At 49.0% G+C, this 20,453-nt stretch overlaps 1 protein-coding gene across 12 annotated transcripts in view; it reads left to right on the top strand.

Annotated features, from left to right (window-relative positions):
- The window catches only part of RC3H1 (ring finger and CCCH-type domains 1), an 885,277-nt gene that overhangs the window by 808,535 nt on the left and 56,289 nt on the right, over nt 1-20,453 (top strand). For all 12 annotated transcript variants that reach the window (XM_078641742.1, XM_078641721.1, XM_078641675.1 and 9 more), the window contains one exon: nt 6,172-6,278. In XM_078641742.1, coding sequence (XP_078497868.1) covers nt 6,172-6,278 — 107 coding nt within the window. The remainder of the gene's footprint in view (nt 1-6,171; nt 6,279-20,453) is intronic.

Below are 20,453 nucleotides of genomic sequence, written 5' to 3'. Positions count from 1 at the left end.
GCTCTAGTATCGTGACGTACTCGGTGAACTAAAGGAAAGGAGGACGTTCCTCCATGTCATGAGGGGTCTTTATTTGATGCGTCTCTCTGCTATGTACCAATTGGAGCACCATTGTTTACTTTTTTTTTTTGGTGCTCAGATAGTGATCATGGGGCGTGCGGGTGAGATGCCTCACCACGGGAATGCGGATATCCGTCTAATTCTTCTTTAACTCCCCTTAATTTGGGCGATAACATCTTGCAAGTATTTTGTTGCCATGGGCGCGCACCTTTTTGAGGACCGCGTGGATATCCATGTCTCGCGAAGGTATCGCAGTAAAGGGAGGCCACCGTGAAAGGTCTTCCTCAGTTCTGTATCCATCAAGGTTGCAAGGTGAATGTTTGAGGCTCGCGGCAGCATTGTAAGCAGACATACTGTTCCCAAGGAATAAAAAACATCATGTTTCTGCTATTGTTTCTTTCTCCACTATCACGTTGCAAATAGATCTGAGATCGTGGCTTCTCCGTGACCCACTCGGTGTAATGCCATGTGAGGAATCTGCAGTTAGAGTATCCACCGGAAAAATCTCTAACTTAGTAACTTACACGACATCTGCATGTGACATTTTGGATCTGGTATTAATGAAAAGGGCCTGCCACTCAAGTCACCTAATGAACCAGACAGAGTCCTCAGGATGCCAGTTGTTTTTGGCCAAGGCATGGAGGGAAATGCAAAAGCATAATGCTTCTCCTACACATAAGTCACTTGTTCTTCCTCTGTTTTTATTTCTTTATTGCACACACAACCCCCCCACACACACAACCCTATATGCACACAACCCTACATGCCCACAACCCCCCCACACACACACCCAGACACACCCCCACACACAACCCCCCACACACAACCCCCCCACACACAACCCCCCCCACACACACACAACCCCCCCGCACACACACCACCACCCCACACACACACACCACCACCCCACACACACACACACACACACACACCACCACCCCACACACACACACACACCACCACCCCACACACACACACACCACCACCCCACACACACACACACCACCACCCCACACACACACACACACACACCACCCCACCCCACACACACCACCACCCCGCACACACACCACCACCCCGCACAGACACACCACCACCCCGCACACACACCACCACCCCGCACACACACCACCACCCCGCACACACACCACCACCCCGCACACACACCACCACCCCGCACACACACCACCACCCCGCACACACACCACCACCCCGCACACACACCACCACCCCGCACACACACCACCACCCGGCACACACACCACCACCCGGCACACACACCACCACCCGGCACACACACCACCACCCGGCACACACACCACCACCCGGCACACACACCACCACCCGGCACACACACCACCACCCCGCACACACACCACCACCCCGCACACACACCACCACCCCGCACACACACCACCACCCCGCACACACACCACCACCCCGCACACACACACACCACCACCCCGCACACACACACACCACCACCCCGCACACACACACACCACCACCCCGCACACACACACACCACCACCCCGCACACACACACACCACCACCCCGCACACACACACACCACCACCCCGCACACACACACACCACCACCCCGCACACACACACACCACCACCCCGCACACACACACACCACCACCCCGCACACACACACCACCACCCCGCACAGACAACACCACCCCGCACAGACAACACCACCCCGCACAGACACACCACCACCCCGCACACACACCACCACCCCGCACACACACCACCACCTCGCACACACACCACCACCCCGCACACACACCACCACCCCGCACACACACCACCACCCGGCACACACACCACCACCCGGCACACACACCACCACCCGGCACACACACCACCACCCGGCACACACACCACCACCCGGCACACACACACACCACCACCCGGCACACACACACACCACCACCCGGCACACACACACACCACCACCCGGCACACACACACACCACCACCCCGCACACACACACACCACCACCCCGCACACACACACACCACCACCCCGCACACACACACACCACCACCCCGCACACACACACACCACCACCCCGCACACACACACACCACCACCCCGCACACACACACACCACCACCCCGCACACACACACACCACCACCCCACACACACACACCACCACCCCACACACACACACCACCACCCCACACACACACACCACCACCCCACACACACACCACCACCCCACACACACACACACACCACCACCCCACACACACACACACACACCACCACCCCACACACACACACACCACCACCCCACACACACACACCAACCACCCCACACACACCACCACCCCACACACACACCACACACACACACACACCACCACCCCACACACACACCACCCCACACACACACCACCACCCCCCACACACACACACCAACCCCCACACACACACCAACCCCCACACACACACCAACCCCCACACACACACCAACCCCCACACACACACCAACCCCCACACACACACCAACCCCCACACACACACCAACCCCCACACACACCAACCCCCACACACACACCAACCCCCCCCACACACACACCAACCCCCCACACACACACACCAACCCCCACACACACACCAACCCCCACACACACACCAACCCCCACACACACACCAACCCCCACACACACACCAACCCCCACACACACACCAACCCCCACACACACACCAACCCCCACACACACACCAACACACAACCCCCCACGCACACAACCCCCCACGCACACAACCCCCCACGCACACAACCCCCCACGCACACAACCCCACACGCACACAACCCCACACGCACACAACCCCACACGCACACAACCCCACACACACACAACCCCACACACACACACAACCCCACACACACACACAACCCCACACACACAGTGCCACATAATTACACGCCACATAATTACACTGCACTCAATGCAATATACACTCCAAATACCACTCAGTGCCACATAGTTACACGCCACATAATTACACTCTATCTATCGCATCACCACAGCATCACTCAGCACCACCACAGCACCACCACAGCATCACTCAGGGGCACCACAACATCACTATACGCTACCACAGCATCACTGAGCGCCACAGCATCACTCGTCGCAACCACAACATCACTCAGCGCCACCATTCAACAACTGGTTCAAATATGTTCTCTCAATGTTTCAAGCTTTATTACAAATGTCACAAAAAGATGTCAATATTTCACTTCTGTTCTTGGTCACAATAAAGTACACTGAACATAATCTTCACAAAAGTTATTTACAAAAGTTTAAGCTATTGCCATTATAAATTACAATAACTTTTATTTAAGTATTATTAAAAAAAATTAAAAGCAATTGTTATTTGTGATATCAATACATCTAAGTCACGTAAATACAACACATATTGCATTACAAATGCTGTAGGTGTACATCTAGGGAAGCCTGGGAGGTAGACACTGGTATATCAATCACGGACAATCAATGGCAGTTCTGCTGCTCAAAGTTGGAGCAGTTATCGCCTAATTATAAACTGAGACTGATACACTTCAATTTCTTACATAGGCTGTATCGCACGCCGACGCAGCTGCACCGCATGGGGTTACACCCAGACACTAAATGCTAGAGATGCGGGGCACAAGATGCCACATTTGCTCATTTAACATGGTATTGTGGGCTAATAGCGACATAATGGACAGACCTATTTAACCACTTAAGACATATAATAAATGTTGGGTTGCCAGACTCACTGCTGCTGGCACTTCTGGGATATGTAAAGGAGGCCCCGAAGGAACATCGCAAGCTCACAGCTATTTTATTGCTACAGGTGAAACGACAGATAGCTATATATTGGAAGAGACACAACCCCCCTACGATCGCAGCTTGGATACGGGCTGTTACGTAAGAGACCAGCTGACCACCTACTGGGAACTCATGCCAGTCAGGTCGAGACCAGCGGATATCTGGGAACCATTCGCAGATTGGTTAAGATCAGGAGGAGAGGATTTGCTGAAAGAAGTCACCATTTAGGAGAAACAGCAGGGTGGCCTTGGGGTAAGAGCTGGGGTTGGTGGAGATAGGGCGCTGTGCTGGCAGGCTGCATGTCCACCAATGTACCATGTAATCTTGCGAGTGTAAGGAACGTGTGAGTGTAGCGGTTAAGCCATTCTGGCTGCGAATGACAAGTGCAAAACTACAGCTAGCAGTAGGCAGAGCGGTGGGGATGGGGGGAGGGGGGAGTTACTTTCTTTTGTTCAGGGTATGTTTGGGTTATTATTGCATAAGATCATTAAGGCGAGCTATATAAAGTGTGGAAGAAATATTGAATATGGATGGATAATCGCTGCCTGCCCCGTGGGTTGTTGGCAAATATAGCTGTGTGAGATGTCATTATGTTTATGCTGCCGGCCTCAGGGTTGTAGGCGAAGGAAAGCTGTGTAATTTGATGATAATTGTAATAAAACACTGGGGAAACAAAAAAAGACTAGCCGAAACGAACGGGAAAAAAAATGCTGTAGGTGTCGCATTTGTGAAAGTTAAAAGTATGGGCATTGTAAATGACAAAGCTATTACTTTTGCTGTTTTCAAAAGCAACACATAAATAGAAAATTTGTCATTTACAATACCAAGAGCTTAAACTTTCCTAATGCGAGACCTATTGCATTGCAAATACTTGTTAAGGCTTCCTGATCAGCCTTCTCTTTTCAAGTCCCCTGTTGTAAATAGATTCTTGAAAGGCATCACACACATGTTTCCTCCTGTTCCCTTTGTGATGCCTCAGTGGGACTTGAATCTTGTTCTAACGTTTCTGATGTGCGCTCCTTTTGTGCCACTTCATAACTGTCCTTTTCGTCTTCTGACTCTTAAGACTGCATTTCTGGTTGCCATCACCTCTGCCAGGCGAGTGAGTGAGCTCCAGGCTCTATCTTCTAAACCTCCTTTCCTCTCTGTCCATCCGGACAAGGTTGTTCTAAGGACTCGTCCTTCTTTCCTGCCCAAGATGGTCACAGCCTTTCATATCGGGCAGTCCATCACCTTGCCCACCTTCTATCCGCCTCCGCATCCCTCGAAAGAAGAAGAGAGGCTCCACCGTCTGGACCCAAAACGTGCGCTCTCATTCTATCCGGACCGCATCAAGGGTTTGCTACTCTTTGGCGAAAAAGGAGCCTCCTGTTGGGCTGCGCGCCCATTCCACTCGGGCCACGGCGGCTACTACTGCCCTGGGTCGGGGAGTCCCCTTGCAGGACATCTGCCAGGCAGCTACATGTGCCTCTCTGCACATGTTTGCTAGGCATTACTGCCTGGATAGCCAAGTCCAGAGATATGGCTTTTTCGGCCGTTCCGTTCTCCAGGACTTTCTGGTGTGATCTTGGTTTGCAGACCCACCACGGGGGTTGGTATTGCTGGGGTATCTATTCTAAGGTTAGGAATCTAACACTAACCTGTTTCTTTCAGATGCACAAGTTACTTACCTTCTGTAACAATATATCTGTAAGAAACAGTAGTTAGTGTTAGATTCCTTACTGCCCCACCCATCCTCCCCGTTCTGCGAACCGATATCTAGGGTTAAGGGCATCCCTTTCAGGGCCCTAGTTTCATGGCACCAGTGTCGGTTTCTATCATGGCTCTGCGTTACTGGCGCGGAAAGCTATGTACAGAACTGACGTCAGCGAGCGAGGGCGGCGTCTAAGTACTCCGACGTCATCCTGGAGATCACAACGCCGACTCCTACCGATGCATAGGGGTACTTCTGACGAAAACTTTCCGGATCCAGTCTGACGCCTGTGGATATTTTGAGGTAAGGAATTTAACACTAACTACTGTTTCTTACAGATATATCGTTACCGAAGGTAAGTAACTTGTGCAACAGAGGCTAGTTCCATTTCGGGATTGGCAGAACTGTGAAGAGGGCTGAATATGAAATAATATCTTTCAGGATTTGAGTTTGTGCTTTTGAGGAAATTTGTCAGCACTGTGCCAATTCTTTGGGAACTTCTAGGCTTTCACTTAAAATGGAATTTTGCAAAGGTTTTAAAATAACAGAAGGATCAATACTAGTTTCATGTTTTATTGCAGGAAAACCAGCCTCATGAAATAAAAAAAAAAATGGGCAAGCAGTCTGAGAACGGTCAACTGGAGCCACAAAACAAAGCCCCTAACGAGGATCGCGCATTAACATTCAGGTATCTACTTTATCAAATGTATGGTTTCCGAGAGTCCATCCGACTTTCCTTTCAGTCCTCTAACTTTTTAAACACTTGAGTATGGTTTCCTTCTAAAAATGATGTTGGTTGTGCAAGCTCCTATTTAGATTTCGTTTTGAGGCGTTACATTGCAATTCTTTTCCTGCACATGGCCAAATGAATGTGACTGACCAAAATAGTTCAGAACAAGTTCCTACTAGGCTGCTTATAATTGTATTTATACTAAAAGATGTATACAACTTATTGGAAAAATAGGTTGAAGGGCTAACAGTTCATAAATAGTGTAGCTGTGGTCAGGCAAGCCTTCTGGGCAATTGCTCCTCTGCCCTTGCTTATTGTCGGTGTTGGAGGAAGCCTAGCAACGATCATAGTTTAACGGAAGGTTGCGGTACTCGATGATATGCAGTGCAGTTAGTTGTGTTCTGCATACTATCCTTTATTTGCAAATTATAAAAATAGCAAGTATCTTACGTGTGTGTGTGTGTCGGTGTCAGAAACAAATCATTTAGGTAAGAACGTTTTTAAATATAAATTCTTTACACTTTAATAAGCGGAGACTGTGCAACAAACAGGTATAGTACAGTGATGTACAAGGCCAATCTAGAGGAGTTAAGGTGAATGGCAGGCAAGATCCAAGTTGAGATCATACGAGATAATACCTCAGGGCACTTGCTCGCCCCTGACCGGCCCGCACAGCGGATCGTAGCGCTGCCGCAAAGCCTCCCCAACACACCCTCTGACGCCATTACCGGCGAGGACAGAGGCCACGCCCCTTTTTAGGCCACGCCCATTCCCCCTCCCTTCCGCATAAACCATGTGCCTCTGCCGGAAGCGCGGCGGACGAGCGCAGCGGGAGCGCCGTTTGCGCGCCTAAGTTAAGCCCGTCTGCGCCCGTCCGCGCCAGACCGAGCCCGAGGCCCAGGACCCCTGCCTCAATCACATCTTCACCTATTAGATATTCTCAGGAAACCCTCCTTAATCTCAGGAACTCTATCCCCACTCCCTGTCACAGCATTATCCCTTTAAAGGGCGGACACACCGGCTGCTCAAACTGCCCATACAGACAAACACCACGTCTCCTCCCGAAACCACGTTCGATCGGGATGGCCCTGCTCAATTGCAGATCCCTCCCGAAACACCAAGCAGAAATTAACATTCTCCTGCAAGACTCCGAGATCGAGATTCTCTTTCTAACGGAAACATGGATCAACGCCAACTCAGACCCGGACATAGTTCAAGCACTACCCTCGGGCTACCTTATCAAGCATCAGGACAGACCCTCTGGGACGGGAGGTGGAATAGCGATAATTTATCAAGACTATCTGGTTTGTCACTTCAAGGACAGCCCAGTTCAGGACTGTGAAAACGTCCTGTTTTCTATCCACTTACCCCCATCCACAACTCTCTCAGGGATACTAGTGTATCATCCCCCAGGACAGCAACGACTTTTTTGCAACTCCCATGTGGAAACCACCTCCTCTCTTGCCCGCTTGTCTCCTAACTTTACGGTCTTAGGAGATTTAAATCTCCACCTCGACGACCCTACAAACAATATCGCCGAAGACCTAAAAAAAGACCTAGTCTCCCTTAACCTCCACTTGAAAGGCAACCTGCCTACCCATTCCAAGGGCCACTTGCTGGACCCCATCTTTTCCAACCTCACTAGCTTAGCTGTAAGCAACCCCCTCCCTCTCCCCTGGTCAGACCATTTTTTAATCCCTTTTAAGCTCCAACTGTTGTCTGAAACCCCGGTGAGAGCTCCCCCTCAAGCACCATCCGGCCCATGGCAGAAACTGGACACAACCTTATGGGCTCAAACACTCGCCTCCACCATACCTGTGCTTGACCCAGACCCCTCCAGAGCAGACACGCAACTCCGTGGCTGGATTGATCAATCCCTTGACGCCATAATCCCTGCCAAACCCCTCCCCAGCAAAATGAGAACTCTCAAGTCTCCCTGGTACACTCAAGAACTACGCGAACTTAGAAAAAAATGTAAAAAGCTCGAGCGCCTGTGGAGAAAGGACTGGGCCGCGGAAAACAAACGAATACAGGTCTGCCCTAAAGCAATACAAAACTTGCATAAAAAACACCCAGGCAACCTTTTACGAACAATAAATACAAGCTGTAGCCAATTCAGCCAAAGAAACCTATCGCATAATACGGCTTCTCACCAAAACCCCAGACCCTCTGCTCACACCAGACCCATCAGGTTCAAGATGTAACCAGCTAGCGGAGTTCTTCTCAACAAAAATGTATAATATCCTCAAAACCCTCCCCCCTCCCGTCACTTCACTACTCTCTGTCACCGCTCCCTCCTGCGCAGAAGCCCCATGCCTCCAAACATTCTCTCAGGTGACCACAGATCTATTCCTGACCACTCTACAATCAGTGAAGAGCGGGACTCCATCGGATCCAGCTCCTATGAGCAAACTGCAACTGGTCGCGACCACGGTTCCCTCCCCCCCCCCTTCACCAACCTCATCAATGCTTCCCTGGCACTGGGTACTGTCCCAACCAACTGGAAAAAAGTCACAGTCAGGGCACTTCTCAAAAAACCCCACCTCGACCCCACGGATCTATCCAACTTCAGACCCATCTCTCTCCTCCCGGCCATCAGCAAAGTGGCCGAGCGAATTGTCAACCGCCAACTTTCCCTCTTCCTGGAATCCAACAATCTTCTGCGCCAATCACAGACTGGGTTCAGACCAGGACAGGGAACAGACACCGCATTACTAGCCGTGGTCGAAGAGGCAAGATCCATCATAGACGCAGGAGGATCAGTGGCAGTGATCCTTCTCGATCTAAGTGCCGCCTTCGACACGGTAGACCAAGCTACCCTCATCCATCGGCTCAGCGTGGTAGGAATATCCGGCAATGCCCTGTCCTGGATTAAATCCTTCTTGGAAGGGAGAACCTTCCAGGTGTCCGATGGCACAGTTAAGTCCAAAGCTCTCCCGTTAGTGTGGGGTCCCACAGGGCTCCTCCCTGAGCCCCACACTTTTTAACGTCTATATGTCCCCCCTAGAGGACATTATAACCCCATTTGGCATAAAAACAGTTATGTATGCCGATGATACATAACTGGTGGTGTCCATTAGCCAGTCGAGGAAAAGCCTAGACAACCTGGCAGCCTGTCTCGAGAACATCTCCAACTGGATGAGTGAATCACGGCTGAAATTAAACGGCGAGAAGGCCGAGATCCTGCTCCTGGGAAATCCACGCAAACTCCCCCCATCCCTCTTATGGCCAAGCTGTATGGGTTCACCCCCCACCCCCAAAGCAGAAGTTAAGTCTTGGTATCTGGTTAGACCAAGAGCTTAATTTCAAAACCCAGGCCAGAAAAACCACCGGCACCTGCCTTGGCCTTATAAAAACAGCACGGAAAGTCCTTCACCTAATCCCCTTCCAATCCAGGAATCTGCTCATGCAGGGTTTAGTGAACTCCAGACTTGACTACGGAAACGCCCTTTATTTAGGGGCCCCCGCCGCGGTCATTCACAAACTGCAATGCGCCCAAAACGCCGCGGCTAGACTCTTAACAGGGACCAAATCAAGATGTTCAGCCAAACCAGCGCTCAAAAGCCTACACTGGCTACCGGTCAAGGAAAGGATCACTTTCAAGACTCTATGCATTTCACACAAAATAATGCATGGGAGAGGTCCGCCGATCCTGAGTTCCCTGGTCAAACCCCATCAGTCCAACAGGCAACTTAGATCAGATTCACTCTCCCTGGCCAGCGTCCCCAGAATACAAAGGGCCCGTGCTGGGGGGCGACTGTTCTCCTATAACACCCCAAAGCTGTGGAATTCCCTTCCAATTTCCATCTGAAGAGAACACAACCTACTGGCCTTCCGTAGGCAACTAAAAACATGGCTCTTCCCATAGTACCCCCCCCCCCGGAAACCTAGGTCTACTGACAGCGCTGGGACGCCTCAGGGTAGCTACGCGCTCTACAAATCCAAATCCTAGTCCGCACCAGCAATACACCTCCAGCAGACTGGGGAGGCCAGGTGCCTGGTGCAAAACAGTGTTTTGAGCCCAATGAATTTTAATGGAGATCAGTCACTGCAGAAAGAGGCAACAAGCTCTGGCCAGGAGGCTAGTCGAGCTCAACCAGCAAGTGGACTCAGGCCTTGCAATGCTTGGGGACGGGAGGACATCTTTGTCGTCTTCTCCAAGGCCCAGGGGCGATGGGTGCAGGGGTGTCCTTAGGCGATGGGGTTTTCCCTACTGGAGCAGTCACGGTTGAGCGAGCCTGCTTGTAGAGGCTGCATGTGACTGGGAGTCTAGGAGGGATGAAACCACAACGCACTTGAGCCCTGGAGGGCTGGGGCAACCTTGTTAACACTAGTGGCCCACTTCAACTCTGGCCTGAGGCGACAGGTGTAGTGATAACTTCGGGTGTCTGGTTTTGGTGGTTTCGGAGATCTCAGTGTCTTCCTATTGGAGTTTCTGCAGAACAGGTCCACTGTTCATGGGAGGTTTTGAGTCTTTTTCTAAGGCAGGCAGTCCTCCCATGTTTCGGGAGCCAGCAGCTGCAGGACGAGTTTCCTTTGGCGCAGTTTCAACAAGGGATACAGACAGGCCGGCGGGGCTAGTACCAGGTCAGCTGCTCCTTCTCTCCTCTCTGCTTTTGTGCCTCTTCTTTGTCCTCTCTCCTTTGGTCATCAGGGTTTGCCTCTCTAATGCCAGGGGCTGCCCTAAATACTGATTGTAATGTAGTGTAGTAGCCAATGGGCTACTGACCCTTACGGTCACTACACCCCCTATATGACCACTTCCTATGGGAAGTGGGCATAAACCTAAATATGCCATCTCTAAGCTGGCTACTGCTGAAAAATCGTGTCCACTTCACAATAGGCTGCCTTAAGGGTGGTACAAGCCTGGAGGTGACATGCTTACACGACTAGCTGATTTTCCCACCTGTTCAGGTGCCAAGGGGGCCCTGGAAAAAGGGGTTGGCTTCCTTTCCTGCGAAGGTCAGCCAGATCCTTATTTCAAAGGCAGCATCCCTTTGAGGCTTGCTGACCAAGGAAGGCTAATCAGCAGTTAATCTTGTGGGTAGGGGGGGTTGTTACACCCTCTTCCTAGACAGGTTTTTGTTCTGGGTCTCCTGAGAGCAGTGGCTCTCACCCTAGGAGGTCAGAAGAGTGTTTCGGGTTGCAGGCTGGCAGAAACAAGTCTGCATGGACACCAAAGGATGGTAGGTTTTCAGTAGGCAGCTCTGAAGTGCCCTCCGGGTGCATGTATTGGTAAATCCAACACTGGCATAATCCCTGTTTCCAATGAAGCCATCATGTAGCTGGGGAACTTGTTTTCACCAGTGCCAAGCACATGTTTTAAAATGGCTTCCCTGGTCACTTGTACTGGCAGTAATAGGACTGACCAGCACAGGGGCGTATCTGCTCATTCAGGTATACCCTCGCATGTAATATTTAGCTTCTTGCCTTAGGACTGCCTGACCAGCTATAGGTGTGGCTTACAAGTATTACATGCAGTGTTAGGGTACAAGGCACATAAGGATGTGACATGTTGTGTTTTCACTTTTGTCTGCACTGAGACATGCAGCCTGGGATAGCAGCCATGCGTCTCCTTGGTGAGGGGTGCCTTAGGGTGGCACAATTTGTGCTGCTGCCACCCTTAGGGACCTTCTTTAGTACTTCAGGCCATAGGTACCAGTGGTACCATTTACTTGGGGCTTACAGAGGGTGCTAAAGGTTTTGTGGAACAATTGAACATTTGTTGGGGAAGGAACACTGGTACTAGGGCCCAGCAGGAAACCAGTACACTTCAGTCACAGTTACATCACATTCCAGTCAAAAAGTGGGGGGTAATTCAACAAAATCCCAGTTTCCTACAATAAGTACCAGAAAGAACTCTGGAGCTAATTAATAAAATTCCCAAGACCACTCCTTAGAGTGGGGAAACAGGCTGGCAGTAAGGGATCTGAGGATAAACAGAGTATACACAAATGTTTACCAAATGTAATAGCATGTTCTATTGCAGAACACTACCTGCAGATTTCCCACCTTTGAATCAGTGCCCAAGTTCAATTTGGAGGTTATGAGGAGAAGATTACACTAAAAGGTCTTTCAACACAAATCTGGAAAAATGACAATCCTCTGCAGACTTGAGTCAAGGTTGTAGTGCCTAGTGAAAGTGTGGGTCAAAATCCTTGTTGTAACCTTAAAGCTTTCTACAACAGCACCTCCCCTGGACAATGCCAAGGAGGCTTCTCTTGCTCTGGTGGAATGTACTTTGATGCTCTCAAGTGGTTCCATCTTGACCAAAGACTAACACAGCTTGATGATGAGGACTACACAGCGGAAAAGCATCCTCTCTTGGAACACTTGATTCTTGCAAAACCTAGGATTCTGACTGCTACCGATGTGTCATAAATGTATGCCTTTGTGAAGTGTTTTTTCAAGGCATCCCCTCTGATTTCAGTGAATTTTGTGTTGAGCACCACATCTTTTTAGACATTGTTATTACTTTATTCACAGTGACACACAGTACAGGCCATGGTTGAAGCAACTTTTACAAACCTGCAGACTTTGCTGGAGTTGGACTTTTCCCTCTCTTAACAAATCCTACCTAATGCCTTGACAAACCATGTTGTTTTTCAGCATGAAATATCTTCCAGTTTCACTTTCTGTGCATTTTTCCGGCATCTGGTTGGGTCCAGAAGTGCTGGATTGCAAAAACATTTTCCACTCTGTTGATGCCGACATAGGTGGAGCCTGTATTACGTCATTCTGACATCAAATGTAAGCCAACAATGCCTATAATGTAACCTCCATTTTAGTTTCATTTTTGCTCCTATTAGTTTTAATGAGGCACAGAGTGAGCGCCTGAAAACTATTCTAGAAAAAATCAGGGATCTCGCTCAACTGACGCGTAGATAGAGAACGAACACCCAGTATATATCTTCTGCATTACTAGGAATCAGACGTCCTCAGATTGCTATGCAGGTTTGCTATTAAATCCAAGAACTCTCGTACTTAGAGACTAGGTCTTACTTGCTCATTGGACAGCTGTGGGCATGTTGAAAAAATTTAACTGAAAAGTCAGTAGTGAAATGCTCAGTCCGAGGAGTGGATTGACTTCTCGTTGGAGGCTGATCTCACTGCTGCTGATGCTTGGAGCGAATGCCAGACACTCAAACATCGAATACCACACTGGAGTTTGAAAGTCTTGCTCTCAAAAACACCAAACCCTAAACTTACAGTGCCCCAAAGTAAAAAGCTTTGAGATCTGCCAAAAAATGAAGTTATCCAAGCTTCCAATAAAAATACCAAAGTCAAAAGCATCGAGTAAAAAATGTTGGATTGCTCAATCAGAAGCCCTCTACGTCAAGAAAATCTTCAGCCTCAGGGGTTCCAGATACCTCCTATCATACTAGCTTCAAAGACAAGGTCACCGGGAAACTTCTAAAAGTTATCTGCTCCAACTTCAGGACACTCACTTTTGAAAGGGCAAGGAGATTTAGCCAGCCTTGAAAGATAAGTCTCAGGCGGGCAAAAGTAGTTAAGTACAGTCAAGATAAATTAAGGGGAACTTAAATTAGAACTAAAGCATTTAATTAAAAAATTAAGTTTTCTCGAGGAATCTATGGCAGAACATACGATACCTAAGCCACTGCCTGTCAAAAACCTAGACTGGAGTTGGCGCCTCCTAGAGGTAGTGAGTCACAAAAAGCCAAACATGTTGCGATGGGGAGAATGAACGGGGAGAATGAACTCCATCACACACATGAAGAGGCAGATGCAGAAGAAATGGTGTCCAACATAGATGAGAAAGAAGAGAGACTTTGGAAGTAGACACACCACAGGGGGACATGGTCATATAGCATTTGTTGGCATACTTAACTGATATTTCTGTATATAATGGGGTTGTTAAGAGGACAGCAGACACATTTGGAGCTCCAAATGTTGCTTGAGAATGACACATGCTTCCTTTGAGAGGCCTTCAGTCTAGTATATCAATATTTCCTATGCTCCTTGCTGTTCTGCAGGAGGATACAGAGGCTTTTAAGAGACCAGTAACTGCTAATTTGGATGATGCCTTGGATGATGCCTTAAATGATGTCTCCATTGAAATAGAGAAGGCACGGAAGAACTTATGGCCCATCTTTCGGAGAAATATTAGAAGAGAGCTAAGGCAGTGATAGAAGAGGGTAAAAACATTGCAAACAAATGTCTAAAGTCATCAGAGGAATCGGTAGATGCAGCAAGTAGACAGCTGTCCCAATGCACTCTACTTCAGAGGGACTCTTACAGGACTCAAAAAATCCAAATAATAGTACTAGTCCTGCAGGTTTAGTACCTTGAAAGATCTCCTCGACCTAACAGCAACCTACTTGACCTCCTTCTCTGAAAGCAGAGCAAATGTGACAAGATAACAAGATTTGAGGGCATCTTTATTGCTCATTAACTTTGAGAGAAATAAAAATGCCTTTAAATCTTATCTTGTCACCTTTGCTCTGTTTTCATTGACAGAGGACAAAAGATAATTTGTGTTCCTACTCACCAGAAAGGGCGAGTAGGACCTAAAAACAGCTCACCCTTGTTAAATTTAGGTCGCATATGCTAGCGGTCGAGTGGATTTTTCGAGCCCTGCTCTTACATGCGCATCTCATGTTTAAGCTTTGAAGTATATGAGTAGAGTTAAAATAATTTTTTTCGGCCAACCGGGCCATAAAAGTAGGAACATTGTAAAACAAGCATTAAAAATGCAATAGGTCTCGCCCTTTATTAAGTTAAAGCCATTTGCTTTGCTATCAATACCATTAGCAAAGCAAATGGCTTTAACTTAATCAAAGGCGAGACTTAATAAATGTTCAATACTTGTTAGACAAGTAACTTTACTCCTTTTGTTCTAATTATTTCTCTTCTCCCGTTTCTCATAAGCACTTTTTTTCCCACTTACACGGGCACACAAGATTGCTATGGTGTTTAAGGTATCTATCGCCAGTTCGAACGTTGTATGGTTTTTGTTAGGGAGATGTGGCATAATGACCAGAGTTGCCAGCTTTGGCATGGGGAAGCAGGTTTGAGTTTGATTTGGCCAGAATCGCTGGACCTACCAGGGTGGGATGAAGGACAATCGCAGGATGTGGAAGGTGTTGGAAGAAAGAGTCATGAAATGGAATCAGAATATATTGGCAGCCCCCAAGCATTGGACTCGCTAGTGACGTTTCCCTCAGGAAAAACATTTGTGCACTAATTATCATTTTTACAAATTAAGCATGGCTGGTCCTGCACAGTTTTCAGTTTATGTAGGTGGCGTTAAGACCTTTGTGTAGTGGGGCATGTCACCGGGACCCCAGGGTCCTAGTCTCTTATGAAAGCTCAAGTGAAGAGTATTGTGCGGTATGGCGTTTGTTTGCTGCTACCCTGTCACTGCCGTTGTGCCACGTGCTACCTTCACAAGACCTTTGCAAGGTCAACGACCATTCAAATTGGCCGCGTTTTTCATACAGCCGGCCCGTTTTTGGGAATACTGCTGAATTCTTTCTCATGCACAGTTTTAGTTTCTTAGGCAAATGAGTTGAAAAGTGACTCACATTTGTTGATCTGGTTTATGGAAGCTCCAACTTATGTTCTCAACCTTAGGGCGTATCTTCAGGGCAGAAAAGAAATCTAAAGAGCCCGGAGGCACCGGCCGCCACCCCTGGCGCACCGGCCACTTGATGAGCATGCGCACCGCAGGGCCCAAAGACCAGTCAACAGCAGCTGACTGCATACCGACATTGCCAATCCCGCCAGGAAGCGCCGCAGCCTGGCCCCCTCCCCTGGAGGTGGGCCCAGCAGGAAAAAAGAAGCCAGAGGAGACACCATCACCCCAGCAACAAGCACACGCCCACAAGCTGGCCGTGAAAGCGATCGCGAAAGCCAACCTGATTAAGAGCACACACGAAGCAGCATTTTAGTTGCTAGGACAACGAAAGCTTCGCAAGATGGTGTGGGACTGTCCACAGTCCCTACGGACACGCGCATGCTGTTTGCAATGGACAAATGGCGAGAGCAGCCATCCTTGTCCATTGCAGACGCGTGCATGAGAGCTCTTGCAGAATTGATTCCAAAAGGTACTCGCAATGGCGAGTACAGTGCATGCGCTGCTTTCGCCAGGTGAGACCTAAACATACAATTTATAATACACTCAAATTATATCATCAGTAAAACAAATCCAAGGTCAAAATCTATACAAACATTATATAAAAAGGGAGCAGTTGATTCATATTTGTTTTAAGATTGCCTAAAAGATATATAACAAATGTGCCTCATTTATAGAAGTACCATTATGTCAAATAATTAGTGAGCGAGGCCGAAGAGTGCAATATCATAGTATGATGTAGGCCATTCAAGTGGCATGACGATGTAAGACTTTACTTCGACTCACGCACCTAGATATGGAAATAACTAAAACTGGGTGAGAGTCCGATCTAAGGATGTGTAAATCCTCATGGTGGGTACGTACTCTGAGTAGTCTGCATGCCAGTGCAAATCAGTTCTGACAAGGTGATATATATATAGCCTGGACAGACAAACAATACGTCGGAGATACTCTCTTTTGCAAGATTGCAGGTGGGACGACCGTTGTCTCCTTTGCAAACCAATCCAGAAGTGAACATTCTTAGTGGTACATTTCCTATACGAAACAAATTATAGTTTCCGATGTAAGGGATTGGTCATCAGATCCCAAAATGTCTCAAACCCCCTTGCAGAATTGATTTCTGTGTATTCACTGGCCAATCTAGAGCTGACGGCTCTCCCCGATTCCTCAGCCATCACATGTGCTCAATGTGAGAAGTTGGCCTGATATGCAGTGCTCACTATTCTAGTGATCACTATGTATCAGTCCAAACAACCCTTATTGATGATTGGTTGTAAGTCAACCTTATAGACCAGCTATCCTAGTAGCATGGATACGAGCAGTCTAAGGCTAAGACTCTAGAGGGCGTGTTAAGCCAGCTGTTTTACCATCACATTACCCCTTGAACACCAAGTGAAAGGACACCACACAAGTTGTTATGAAAATAAACAGATATTTATTTATAACAAGACTACCCTGAACTCTTTATGAGCCAGGGAGCTAAGCACACAACAAAACTCTTACGAAAATACTTTAAGTTGCACAATTTACACAAATGTCCTAGGGGCACGAAAAACCATATACACAGTAAGTGGAATGCGAACTTGCTAGCAGGTAAGTAATACTTTTCTAGACTCAGGAATCGCTAGGCCTACAATTCTAAACACTGGGATTAGATGCAGGAGGCCTGTGGACGTCGTGTGCAGAGTGGGAACTCTCACGCGTAAGGCGGGAAAAAGTCTATGGAGGCTAGCAGTTGCAAAGTTACTGTTCTCGGGCGAACCCGACTAGGTGGGTCGAAAACGGGAGTGGATCCGAACACTTAGGGTGTTGGACTATGCTGAAGCACCGGAGTACTTGGTTTACCTAGCCCAGGGGCTGCGGCTGCATAGGGTTGAAGTGGCGTCGGAAACCCACGTTGAAGAACCAGGAGCCTGAAGAAAGAGTTGCTGGCAGGTGGCCAGCGAAGAGAGTTCGTGGAGATCCAAGCCTGGATCAGGAAAGAAGAAACCTGTAAGCAGAGGGGACCAAGTTCTGAATCACTAGCCAGTGATTTGAGTGGGCACCAGGATGGCACCGGACAAAGTCACCTCAGCCAGGTGAGTGGGCGCTGCTGGGCTCTGCAGTCTCTCGGACCAGGAGGCGTTGTCGGCGACCAGGATGGAGGTGCGAGCTGTCCCACGAAGGTTCTTGCTGTCGACGTCGCTGGACCCCGGATTGGGCAACAAGTCTTGGCAAATGCAAGGTCCACGCGGTGGACCTAAAATGGTGTCTTGAGTGGACCAGGAGGGTCCAGGGTGCTCCTCTTTTGGAGGGGAGCAAGGGCTAGTCTGGAGCAACCAGATCAGCAGTGTTTGTCGTCGTGGAGCGTCGTGAGGGGGCCACTAGCCAACGGGCAAGCGACCTGGACAACGCGGTTGGCAGCAAAGAGCAGAAGGGCCCCACGCAGATCTCGTGGATGCAGGGGGGCTGAACTTCGGTGCTGGAGCTGCTCAGGGTCGGGGCTTCTCTTACCCCAAAGCACTCGGTCGAGGGTCACTCGGTGGTCGTGCTGGACAAGCGTCGTGCAGTTCTGAAGATGGCCGGTCCCTCGAGGTCTCGTCACACCCACGGATCACAGCTGGGCTGATGATGTAGGTTGAGGTCAGAGGTGCCAGGGAAGTCGGTTCTCGTCGTGCTGGAGCAGTCTTGATCCGAAGGAGAGACTGGCAACAAACCGCGATGCTTGGTTGGTGCCTGCTGCTGCAGGGTGACTACTCCTTAGTCACAAGGGAGAATCTTGGGAAGAAGTCTTGAGTTCCTTTCGTGGAAAGTAGTTTCAGGATTCAAAGATGATCTAATTTGGAAGGGGGCCAGTTCCTACCTTTATCCTGCAAAAAGGGGCTGGCACGCGACTAAGTCCTGCCCTATGGGTGGGACTAGGAGGGGGGTGGTTACACCCCTCTCCTTTGGCGGGCTTTCCCCAGATGAGGGGCTGGAGTGCCCCTGGAACTGGTTCCAGCCGGCCTATGCACAGTGAGCACCGGGGTGCCACTTGCAGTCACCTTCCTCTAAAGCCCTGCCTACCTAGGATACACAAAATCCTGTCTGGGACGGTGCTGGCACCGCCCCTGGCAGGAAACCCTTTGTCCTTGCCTCCTGGGCTGGGAGGACTCCCAGCAGCAGGAGGGCAGACTTGTGTCTCGGTGGCAGCATCCATTTTGTGGAGCTAAGGCTCTGTCTGACTTTAACCGGGGTTACAGGTTACATACATGTCGTGTCCCTCTAGAAGGGTGGAATGCTAACCCCGTCGCCAGAATTGGTGAGGGGTTAGTATTCCAATTCGCATGACACCTTACTCGACATGTTTTGATAAAGCGATACCAGAGTTGGCATTTAACCGCGAGGATTATAATGCACTTAAGAGTATATGGTATGTGATATCATGGAAACGGCTAAGGGATGGATCCCGAAAGCCGCAGACAGGCTCAGCTCATGCCAGAGCACTATCTCACACGATTCCAAGCACTCTGCCTTCAGGATTGTTAAGGCCTGCCATAGGAGTGACTGATAGGAGATCTGTGTGTCCATTTAGGTTTAGATATAGGAATACTATATCTACAGCAAAGGGTGATTACACCACCTTGCCCCAGCTGTCGTGCAGCCAGTTGTGTCAGATTTGGATGGCCAGCCAGGGGTGGCATAATACATGCTGCAGCCCATGGTAGGCCCTGGGTACACCTATGCCCTGGGCACCTAAGGTACTCTGTACAGGGACTGATAAGGTGACTCAGTATCCAATTAGATATGTACCTAAGGTACATGGAATCCATTTTACAGAAGGAGCAGTAGGCCTGGGGTCCTGAATAGCAGGGCCCCAGGTCAACTAAGTCAGAAAACCAGCAAAACACCAGGCACAAAGTTGGGGGCAACCATAGTCAGGGATCTACCTTCCTACACTCAATATTTATTTTTTTGTGCAGCCTTTGTTGGGAAAGCAGTTCTGGCTGGGCAATCCCATAAGTCGTGCAGCCCTCGAGAGTACAGTTGTAATTTCAAGTTCCTAAACCAAGGGATTTTGCTAAAATTATCAGCCTTCCTAACATGCTTCACACTATAAACATGAGCGAGCTCGGTGGTAGTCCATAGTCGTCTCCAGAAAAGCAGAGGCCATAAACAGATTTTATATGCCACCCCTGTGACCCCCAAATCACTAAACAGTGGATATAAAGGAGTACTGGATGGAAGGGAGACCAGGTTCCTAATGAATTTGCTCTTAGCTTTTATCAAATCCTGATATTTAGAATACCCCCACAGTTCTGCACCATATAATGCTGAACCTAAAGCCTTTACCTCAGATCTTCAAAGCTGGTCAGATGGGTTTAGTGTGAGGCATGGAGAGTTCCTTAAGTATCACCCCCGAAATCTACTTGAGTTTAGTGGTTGCCTTACTTATATGGAGGTGCCAGGACATGCCCTCTGCAAATGTAACCCTTAGATATGCAAAATAGTCCACCATCTCAGGGGAATCACCCCCTAGACATAACCTACCTTTGTAGGATCTGTACTGGTTACAA

This window comes from Lissotriton helveticus, chromosome 1_1 (assembly GCF_964261635.1).
Source record: "Lissotriton helveticus chromosome 1_1, aLisHel1.1, whole genome shotgun sequence".
NCBI lineage: Eukaryota > Metazoa > Chordata > Amphibia > Caudata > Salamandridae > Lissotriton > Lissotriton helveticus.
The sequence above is the reverse complement of the archived record's forward strand: the minus strand, read 5'-3'. Positions and strand labels throughout refer to the sequence as shown.